This window comes from Musca domestica, unplaced genomic scaffold (genome assembly GCF_030504385.1).
Source record: "Musca domestica strain aabys unplaced genomic scaffold, Musca_domestica.polishedcontigs.V.1.1 60, whole genome shotgun sequence".
Classification (NCBI taxonomy): Eukaryota; Metazoa; Arthropoda; class Insecta; order Diptera; family Muscidae; genus Musca; species Musca domestica.
In genome coordinates, this window is record NW_026712364.1 from 2,875,242 (window position 1) to 2,886,937 (window position 11,696).

An 11,696-nucleotide genomic window follows, 5' to 3' on the forward strand; every position below is an offset into this window, starting at 1 on the left:
AAATACCGAATATCGGAAGGTACCATTATATGGGGGCTATACAAAGACGTGGACCTGCATCGACAATTTTCTGTATTAGGCTATAGAATTCATTACGAGCTTCAAATACCAAATTAGAAACATTTACGGAAATAATGTAGCTAAAATCATCAAAAACCGAATATCGGGAGGTATCCTTATAGGGGGGTTATACGAAGACGTGGACCTGCACAGACAATTTTCTATCTTAGGCTATAGTATCCATTGCGTACTTCAAATACCAAATTAGAAACATTTCCGGTTGATAATGTCGCTTAAATCACCAAAATACCGAAAACAGGGAGGAACCATTATATGGGGGCTATACCAAAACGTGGACCTACCCATTTTACCAAAAGTCCTGCAGACATAGTATACATTTGAGTACAATTTTCTCAACCTACTTCATTTCGTTCAAAAGCTATAGTGATTTCCACAGACGGACAGACGGATAGACGAACGGACATCGCTGAATCGACATATAATTTTAAGAATATATATACTTTGTGGGGTCTAAAATGTGTATTTCGAGGTGTTAGAAACGGAATGACAACCTTATGGTGGAGGGTACAAAAATTTTACAAAATGTACAAATCAAAATTATAAGTGAAATATAGGAAATCGCAAGCAATTATAAATTTGACAAAAAATATAAATAGTAATTTTTTATTGCTATATTTTTCTGGCAGGAGTCCAGTTCGAATTGGTAAGAATTGTCCAAATCAGTCCAGCGGTTTTTGACTTATAAGAGGAATAACTAGCATACATTTCTTCTACATTTAGATTGTAACTATTTTGCTATGTACCCGCTATCTAGGCTACCAGTATCACTGTAACGGTCAGAAGCCACATTTTAATGGATTTGTGATTTCGCCGGGATTAAAAATATTCGCGTGTTAGTGGAAATTTTCCTATTTTTACATAAAAATTATGGTCTATTGTAGCCGCTAAATATTGTCCAATGAGAAATAAATGTTTGACTTCTGGCCAACCCTAAGTACCTGCAAAATCTGGAAATTTTTCTGTTTTTGGTCCATTTTTACTCCAACTATTCTGACCCCGTTCTCAATTTGCGGATCGCGCCATAATTGGGACTTGCGTGATTACAAATTAACATGGACAGACGAACGGACGGACATTGACTCAGCTTGGCGAGATAGGAAGATCCATATATAGTTTCCTATGTCGGTGACTAATATTTCGAGGTGTTACATAAAACTTATAATACCCAAAACACATAGTGTTGTAGGATATAACAATGCTATTGCAAATCTTACTAAAATAATTACAATTCCAAGTATCGGTAAGTTCATATATATGGGGGATATACGAAAAATTACTGGAATAACAACCTTAAAATAAAGTTCACAGAATTCTATATTACCAGTGGACTAACTGGTCGTTATGAAATTATATAATTGTTCTGAAATATCAAATATTGGGGGTATCGTTATATGAGGGCTATACAACATTGTGGACCGATATAATACATCCTCTAATATGCTCTCCATGAAGATTCAGGCAGAAAGACTAATAATAACCGATTTGTCAAATAAATTTCGATCCAAAAGTTGTTAATGCTCCCGATAATAAAACAAAAATTAATTTAGCTTTTTTTTTACTTTTTACTATTTTTGAAAAATAAATAAAATCAAATTTGTTTTCAAATAAATAAATTTTTGTATTAAAATAAATTATACTACAAATTCAAATTTACAATTATTCCTTAAAAGCTAAGCATGTGATTTCTTAACATCATTAATAAATTCAACAAAATCATGCATACTATTGGCATAATAATTTGGTATAACATTTTCATCGGTTTGTTGCAAAAGTTCATCGAGTTTGACGCCACCGCTTAATACCAATAGCGTTTGAAAGCCACACAGCTTGCCAAAGCGAATATCCTGATCCAACATATCACCGATCATAAGGGCACGACTAGGATCGCTAATGCTATAACGTTTAAGCAATGAATCGGCCAATGCTTTACCAGGTTTTCCAAACAGCAGCATTTCTTTGCGACTGGAATCTTCTAACACTTTTAGAAAGCCTCCCGGCCCCAAGACGGACAAGTCCTTTGTTACTGGCAAAGCATAATCACTGGCACCAGCAATGAGCATGCAATCCGGACGTCGCAGATAAAAATGCGCTCTCATCATTGTGGTCATGGTGAGATTAAAATCAAAATCGATAACAACAGCTTTGACGGGATCACGACTAACCACGACGCCCATAAGGTCTCGGAAAGATTCTTCAATTATTGCATGGGGCTGTAAAGGGGATATTTGTTCAAATATTTGTTTTTTTTTTGTTAATCTAAAATTATTATAAAACTCACCCCATCAATAATTTGAAAACCCTCCTTTCTCAGAGCATTCTTAATAGATTCACTTGCAATGGCATATATCAAACCCTCAAATTTAATACTTTTCAGGTACTCAATAATACTTTTAGATGGATGAATGAGATCATTCTGAAAATAGAAAAATAAGAAGAACAAAAAAAATAAATAAATTATAATAAAAACCAGTAAAGAAAGGTCAAAAGTCGGTCGGTAGCAGGGCCAATGCCAGTCATGTGATAAGGCTGTTTTTTGGAAATTCTTTCTAAAAGGGTACGAAAAGCACTAAAATATATTAATAAATTAATACTTTGTATTGGACAAATGGAATGAGCTTGAAATTTCGAATGAAAGTCACTGATGGAATGCAGGATAAATGTACCAAAGGGTTTTTGGAAATTCAAACTTTAAGGTTACAAAAAAATTCTAAAATAGCACAAAACTTCAAATATGGTTTTTTATTATGTGAACGAATAGAGCTAAAAACTTGAAATTTTGTGTGAGAATCAATGTTGAAAGGTAAGTTTGACATATGAAAGTGGTTGTGGAAATGTGTACTGAGTGTGCGAACTGTACTAAGAGGTACTAAATATGGTACAGTTTGGTTTAGAGTTAACGGATGATGCTGGTATTTTGAAAATTTGTATTGGGATCCCTCTTGGTGGTAGGTTTGTGATAAAGAGGTGGTTTGGAAAGTGGGTACTACAAGTGCACGAAAATTACTAAATGGTACTATACTTGATACCATTTGGAATTGGATGAAGATATAGTTTTTCAGCTTGGCATTTTGCATTGAGGTCGATGTTGAGGTGAAAATTTGTACTAATATTGTACGAAAAGTTCTAAATGGTACTATATTTAGTATTGGATGTAAGGATAGGGCTAGAATTCTCAAATTTGACCTTGAGGTCTCTCTTGATATCTGGAATTGAGACATGGAGGATGTTTCGGAAATGGGTACCACAAGTGCACGAAAATAATTAATTGTTACCATATTTGGTAAAATTTGGTATTGGGTGATCAGATAGTGCTTGCAATATAAAAGTTTGTCTTAGGGTCATCGTGCATGTGCAGCCTTGAAATATAGAAGTAGTTTTGGAAATGTGTACTATAATTGTACGAAAAGTACTGAGTGGTACTAAATTTGGTATTGGATTAAGGGATAGGGCTGGAACCCTCAAATTTGATATTAGTAACTCTGTTGGTATCTGGAATTCAGACGTGTAAATGTTTTTGGAAAAGTACAAAATGGTGCAAAATTTGGTCTTGGTTGAAGGAACAGAAACGAAATCCTCAAATTTGATATATGTGTCACTTTTGGTGTCTGTGGTTGGGAGAGGGAGCTTGTTGTGGATATGCGTTCTATATTTGTACGAAAGTACTGAATGGTACTGTCTTTGGTATTGGGGGACGGAGCGAGACTTCTCAAATTTGATACTGAGGGGTCTGTTGGTATCTGGAATTGAGAAATGCGAACTATGATTGTAAGAAAAGTTCTAACAAGTACTAAATTTGGTCTTGGTTGAAGGGATAGGGTTGAAACTCTGACATTCGATATTGAGGTCTCTGTTGGTGTCTAGGGTTGAGAGAAGAAGCTAGTTTTGAATATGTGTACCATAATTGGTGAAAGGATAGTGCTGGAATTCTGAAATTTGATGTGGATCTCACTGTTGGTATCTGAGACTGTTTTGAAAATTCGTACTATAATTGTTCGAAAAGTACCAAATGGTACTAATTTTGGATAATTGTTGGTCTCTAGGATGTAAATGTTACTAAATTTGGTATTGGATGAGGAAATATATATTCATATTGAAGTCACTGTTGGTTTTTAGGGTTTACATATGGAGATGTTTAAATAGTTTTGGAAAGAATTATTGGATATGGCTCCATTGTGCAAAAACTTGAATTATATATAAAACCTTGAAAGTCTGAACATTTAGTACGAGGTATGAAGTTTCGATTAAAAACTTTTGGCAAACTAAATAAATTGTGAATTTTAAGTACTAACAAGTAAGCAAAGGCTACAGTCGACCGTTGAATACCCTACAACACTGTAATAAACGATACAGTTTATATGGGCGAGATACTCGAAAGATATTGTGACAAATAATAAAAGAAAACCATCAGGTTTCGTTCTCTAATTTTCGAATAATAGCAACTTAAACTAATTTGCTCATTTCCAATTTATTGGTAGATGTTGCACGTATATGGTCTTCCTAGATCTGGAACCAATATTTCCCAAAGACCTATAGTCTGTCAGAAGTGGCAAAAGATTAACATTTATTATTGGTTTTTGACTGAAACGCATCTATATGAGATACAGCCATTTGACTATATTCTTCAACGAAATCAGCGTTAACGAAATAGTCAGAAGTGCGTCTTTCCTGTGTTTGTGAATTCTCCAAAAAGTCACTGGAATGGACATTTTCGTATTTTGTCTACCAAAGTTGGCAAACTATTTCACACATCGAATATTTTTGGATGGCCATCCAAAACTGCTTGGCTTTTGCAATGCCCGGTCACCCCCATTCAAATGTGTGTGAGGATTGGGTGATAATTACGACCTGCTGACAATTTTGCAGTTTTTTGGTACATTTCATTTTGTGGCGATCATTTCCAAAAAGAGTAGGCTTCTATTCTGACCCTTATCTTTTCCCCATGCAAAATTTCATAAGGATCGGGCCATAAATGCGATCTGTATATGATATCCTGATATCGTAACTACTTAGTTTTGTTAGCTGTAGAAATATTACCAAATGTTTAATTCAAAATGAAAATATTGCAAAAATATGACAAAATTGAAAAATATGATAAAATATTACAAAATCAATATTTTCATCTTTAGAGAGATATTTTTATGAGATTTTTTAAGAGGTTTTTTCTTTCCTGCCAAGAGGCCATTTTGAATTATTGAGAACTGTCGAAATCAGTTCAGCCGTTCTCGAAATATAAGAGTTCTTTCAAGCATATCTTCTTTGATAGACATATATATATCGCACATATTTTGCTTTATATCCGATTTGTTGGATGTTAACATCAATGTAAAGATCAGAAGTAACCTTGTCATGGCTTTGTGATTTCGCCGGGGTTTAAAATATTCGCGGTTTAATGAAAAATTTTGATTTTTTTCAACACAAAAGATATGGTCTATTTTACCCGCTAAATATTATCCGATGACCACCCAAATTGGTAGGGTTCTTCACCGCTCTAAACTCTGGCTACATGCGAATTGGTCTATAATTGCGACCTGTATAGCTACTGCAAAATCCGACATTTTTTCAGTATTTGGTCCATTTCAACCTCTGAACATTTGGTGATCATCTCCAAAAGAAATAGGGTTCTATTCTGACCCTAACCCCACCTTCGTGCAAAATTTCGTTAGAATCGGGCCATAATTGCGACCTGTAGCGTGATTACAAATTAACATGGACAGACGGACGGACATACATAGCTAGATCGACTCAGCTCGGCGAGCTAGGAAGATCCATATGTACTTTCCTATATGGGAAACCAATATTTCGAGGTGTTACATAAATTCTGGCCCAATCAAACTTAGAATACCCCCAACACATAGTGTTGTAGGGTCTAAAAATTAATTATTTTAACTTAAACTAAACACTTTCATATTTAAATTAAACACTGTCATATTTTCGAAACATTTCACTTTCTTTTATATATATATCCTTCGAACTTACCGCATCAATTTCGATGTTAACTTTCTTTAATTTCTCCAAACATTGTTCCTCTGGTCGGACACTGTTGTTGGTGATGAATGTTAGTTTTTTACCCGCCTCACGTAGGGCATTAAACCCTTCGCCGCTACCTTCGATGATATTTGCAACATTCCAAACCACTCCTGTATGAAAAATAAGAAATATTATTAAAGCTATGATTTTAATATTAAGTGATGTACTCCACCTACCATCAATATCGGAAAATACGTATTCGAAAGAATCCAAAAATTTGCGTTTTTCTTCACCGGATAACGAAAGAATGTTACGAGGTTGTGGTATCTGTAAAGAAAATTAGTAAGTATTCATAAAAATAAATACATACACAACTTTAATGATAAAAGTTTATTCACGTGTAGACAAGTTATAATTCACGTTCAGACCAAATACGTAATATCAAAAGTTTATAATCTGATAAGTAAACAAAAAACATTTCTATTTTTGTAAACAAACAGTTTATAAAGAGAAGGTTGAAATGATTACACGAGATTTAAATCTTAGACCACACGGAACCACTAAATGGAGGGGAACAGTAGTATTAAAATTCGTACACTCTTCAAAAATCATGAATTATTATAAGAAGCATTTGGGAAACGAATTTTGCATATAAGACATTTCTTCATCATGATTTAGTCAGACATATAACCGCAATATGGGTACTAAATTTAGTTTTATTTCTAAAATAATCGCAATCGTCTAATTTGACATTTATATGTAAACACATTGTCATTCAACGAGGGAACAACATAGATTGTAGCGAAAATAGAAAGTTTTTTTACCTCGAGCTTAATAAAACGTTGTATTATTACTGATGCTGGTCATAATATTAACATTCTGAATCAAATTTCGAATATCTCATAAAATAAATTTTCCCTCTATTATTTCTTTTTCAGGAGCTATGTCCTATGAATATTTTGAGGCGTTGCAAACACGTTTTTGTTTGGTTAAATTTGCTCGAACTGTCATATTTAACTGTTTAATATAAAATATGTTCATACAATCTTGTGCTACTGGCAATAAATTACACAGATCAAATTTCGTTCTGTCTTTCCTTAATGCAACATTTATTTTAAACCAAAATTGGAAGGAATTATTCATCAAATCGTCGTCTAACATGGGATAAAAACAAGTAAAAAAGCAGTTAAGTTCGGCCGGGCCGAAATTTTAATACCCTCCATCATTTGGAAGAAACTTGAAAATTTTCAAAAAGCTTCTGGAAACTACCACTTAAATGAAAACTGTTGTATGGAGACTATACGAAGACGTGAACCTACATACGACTTTTTTGTCATAGGCTGTAGTACCCGTTACGAACTTTAAATACGATTTTTTTACAATTCCGGTGAATAATGTCGCACAAATCATAAAAATACCGAGTATTGGGAGGTAACGTCATATGGGGATATACGAAGATATAGATATGCATACAAAAATTTTTGAATATAAACCTCAAATACGAAATTTGAAACATATCCGGTAAAAAATGTACCGTTATATAAGGGCTATACGAAGACGTGGACCTGCATAAGAATTTTTTTCCATAGGTTGTAGTAACCATTAAGATCTCCCAATACGAAATTTGAAATATTTTCAATTCATTGAGTATCCAAAGTTTAAAACTACTTAAAATTAAAATATTGGCGGAAAACTTGTAGAATATCCAAGGCAATTTGGAAATGCGACTAAGGGTTCAAACATACTAAAACCGGGAATTAAGTTTAAAAACTGAGCTAAGTTTTCATATTTTAGAAAGAAACATTTATTCTAGTCATTTTAAAGAATATTCTGTTAAAAACATATGAGAAAGTATCAGTCAGTTCAGTGTCAATTGTATTCTCTCAGCGTATGGTTTGAGCTAACTTCGTTTTCTTGGAAGTCTTTAAATTTTTTTTATAGAAGTAGCAAACAATGTCCTTTCTTGATACCAGATCTTATATTAATAGAATAACGGTGATTTTTTGGCATAATATCAGCTCACTCACTTTTTGTGTTTTGTCTGATTGAACATCTGCAGTTTGGTTACATTTTCGTCTAATTATTTCCTACGCTACACTGTGGTACAGGGTATTATGTCTTTGTATTTTTTTTTTACATGAAATAGGAAACGAAATATGCTCATAGCTCCTTTTGATGGAATCACATTCAGAGTATATTTACAGGTCGCATTTATTGTCCGGTTGAGATGAAATTTTCTATAAATCATTTGTATAGCCCAAGAACGGATCCTATTGAAATTGGTGATAATCGAATCAGATTTGGATTTAGCTCCCATAATATAGTGTCGCCCGATTTAATAAATATAATATAGCTATAGTTTCCATATATATGTTTCATCCGATTTGTTGTTTAAATTCCTCACATTCGTAAAATGGACTTCACAACAATGATATTTGAAGCCAGATATCAGATATACCACAAAAATATATCTGCCAAATTTCACAAAGATCGGTTCAAATTTGGATATATATCTTTATCCGATTTTACATGTATTGTACTCAGATGGAGTATATTTACGCTCATACGACCGAACTCAGTCTAGAAGGCAAGTAAGGGTATTATGTTTATGTGCATTTATTTGTAATATAGAGATGGAGGCGAGATAGACCCATAGTTACTCTTGAGGACCTTCATAGAATCACTTTATGAGTCCATTTATGCATGTCAGTCCGTCTGCCAGTCAGTCAGTCCATCCATCCGTCTGTCCATGTATTCTTTTGAACAAAATGCAGGTCGCATTTATTATCCGATTGAGATGAAATTTTCGAAACAATATTTGTATGGCCCATTAAAATTGGTGAGAATCGGTTCAAATTTAGATATAGCTCCATACATATCATCAACCAATTTCGGGTTACTTGTGCGCCAAATGGCCAATATCAGTCGGACTTTGATGAAAATTGGTTCAGATATAGTTATAGCTTCCCTATATATATATCATCCGATTCGGGGCTTAGGCCCCTCACAAGCGTCACAATGACCTTTTGCACTCCACAACAAAGATCTTTGGTACCGGCAAAGAAATAAGTGTCTAGCTCCCTTATATATCTTTATTTGATTTCAGATTTATTACGCGCCAAATGGCTAATATTAGCCTAAATTGACTGAATTTTTCATTTGGGCCGAATTTTTCCATTTCGTAACACCGGCCCGCTATAAATAATTTATAATTTTTTAAATAATTTTTTCTTAATATAATTCTAATCTAAGTCATATTATGCATTATACAGCAATGTTATTTCACACTAGAGGTACAAAAGCCTCGATTCAGAGTTGGATATAATTCCCAAATTGTGACTACTCTAAAACCACGATTGCGTATCATGGTTTTAGAGTTCATAGTTGGTATGATCTACTTCACATAAATTCCCAATACAAACTTTTTTGTTACGGGAAGTCTACTAAATACGAATGGTGGTGTAGGGTATCATATATTCGGGTCCGACCAACTTTTGACTTTTGTTGTTTGGTTGTTTAAGTCACAATTTAAACCCGAAATTGTTCCCAATATGTAGCAAACATCCTTGCGTAGAGCTGTCTATATAGGTTCAAGTTTTGGTATAGTCGCCATATAATTGTATCTCCAGATATTCGGTAGTTGATGATTTTAGCTGTATTTTTTAACACTTTCTTCATTTCATTTTTCAACTTTTTTTATAGCTTGGAAGTTTTTACCAAATAATAGTTCGGCTCGGTCGAATTTAGGTGCTTTTTTACTTAGCTTTTATTTAGCGTTCTTATGAGAAATAACCCATCTCCAAAAATATTCAATATCAGCAAAGTTTTTTGATATGACGATAATAAATTCCCTTGTGTGTCTTAGATATAATTTATATTTTCCGCATAGTGGAGCATATAAAAAGTTCAGCCCGGAACATCTTTAGTCCGTATATACTTTTTGCGAGTTATGTGTTTTAATCCGCTTTTTCCATCTGATCACTTCAAAATGACACACTCATGCCTTCAAGTACAAATTTTGTTTGTTTGAAAACTTTACAAAGCCCATCCCGAAACGTTTTACTCATTTGGATTTAAAAATATAGGCATGCGTCACTTAAAATTACAAAGAAATTCTTATCAATCATCTTCTTTGAAATTTTGAATCACTTTGTATTTGCACCCATCAACCACTTTCACACTTACACGACTCATTTTGGAAATAATTTTACAAATGTCAACATTAATACAGACGCTACTTTGATTCGACTTCCGCTTCGAAGATCAGACTGCGACCGAGATCTAATAAGAACTGAAAACTGGACGTACAACGTACCCTCACCTAATGGCATTTGTTTATTGTTTTGCTGTGAAATGTTAGCCTCTTGAAACCTAATATTCTTCAAATGCACACGATTTTTGTTGTGCCGTTCCTCATATCGATGTTCACAATCTTATCAGTTTGGGGTTTTGTTTGTCGTTGAATGAGACGAACTACATATAACACCGTTTGCAGGGGGTAAGTATATGGAATGTATATATGCACATCAATAGCAGCACTGATAACAAGAGGTGACCGAGCAGAAGAGGTGGAGCAGAGAAGCGTATGTGTTAAAATAATTTATATTGTTTACTATTAACATATTAACCCTATGAGATAATACTGTTTTTAGTTCAATGAAAGAAAGGTGGACTTTATATTGGTGCAGTATATTTATAATTAATTTTTTTTATCATCTGCCAAATTTGTTGCACCCTACGACACAATGTAAGAACTATATTGCAACTTAGATTTGGTACCAAAATTGGTAACATACACGCAGAAAAATATATGTTAGAAATATGTTTGGATCCAAACATATATTTGTTTGGGACTGGTTGCAAACAAATATATTTTTGGATGCAAACATAATTTGTTTCGGTGCAAACAAATATTTGTTTGCAACATTTTGTAACATAACTCAATTTTATTTGTTGGGTACCAACATATTTTATATGTTAGAACATATTTTTTTATGGGTGCGGAGAGGATTTTTTTCAAAGAGCTAAACAACAGAGCTCTCGATTACTTTTGAATTGGTGTTATAGGTGACTTAAAAGAAGACAGGAGGGTGAGAAGTCTGTTTTTGCGTTGATGATGTGTTGGCTTGGTTGGCCGCACAACAAAGCAGAACCGAAACATTTTTTGCTCTCTTCCAAATATAACTGTAAATAGAAGTTGTATGTATGCATGAACATTAGTAAGAAGTAACGTCTCAGCAACAACTAGAAAATACACACCGCACAACAACAACAACGAAAAAACTTTTTGCATGTTTTTTCGTTGCTGTTGTGCGGTGTGAATTTTCTAGTTGTTGCTGAGACGTTACTTCTTACTAATGTTCATGCATACATACATACATTTGTTTTTCGCATTAACACCGACATATATACAGAGGAGTCAATTTTTTTGTGTGTTGTTGTTGTAACGTTTTCTTTCTCAAGTAGGCATTTTTTGGTGCATGGACAATAAAAAAGAAATAAACGTCTCAGCAACAGTTTCCATCCCTCTTGCCGCGCACACACCACACATAGTTCCATCAGCAATCGGCAGTGTTTGCTTGGTGAGAACAAAAGAGCGTAACATTGGCGCGTATCTCAACTTGAGTGTCTCAACTTGAGACACGCGC

General features: G+C 34.0%; 1 protein-coding gene across 1 annotated transcript; it reads right to left on the reverse strand.

The window, feature by feature from the left end:
* Window positions 1-1,652: 1,652 nt before the first annotated feature.
* LOC101899880 (uncharacterized) lies at window positions 1,653-10,361 on the reverse strand. The gene is made up of 5 exons (XM_005188415.4): window positions 10,234-10,361; window positions 6,285-6,375; window positions 6,058-6,218; window positions 2,360-2,494; window positions 1,653-2,291 (listed from the first exon to the last, which is right to left on the reverse strand). Exons 1-5 carry the CDS (start codon window positions 10,240-10,242, stop codon window positions 1,752-1,754), a joined length of 936 nt encoding a protein of 311 aa, XP_005188472.4. The 5' UTR covers window positions 10,243-10,361; the 3' UTR covers window positions 1,653-1,751.
* Between the last annotated feature and the right edge of the window lie 1,335 nt (window positions 10,362-11,696).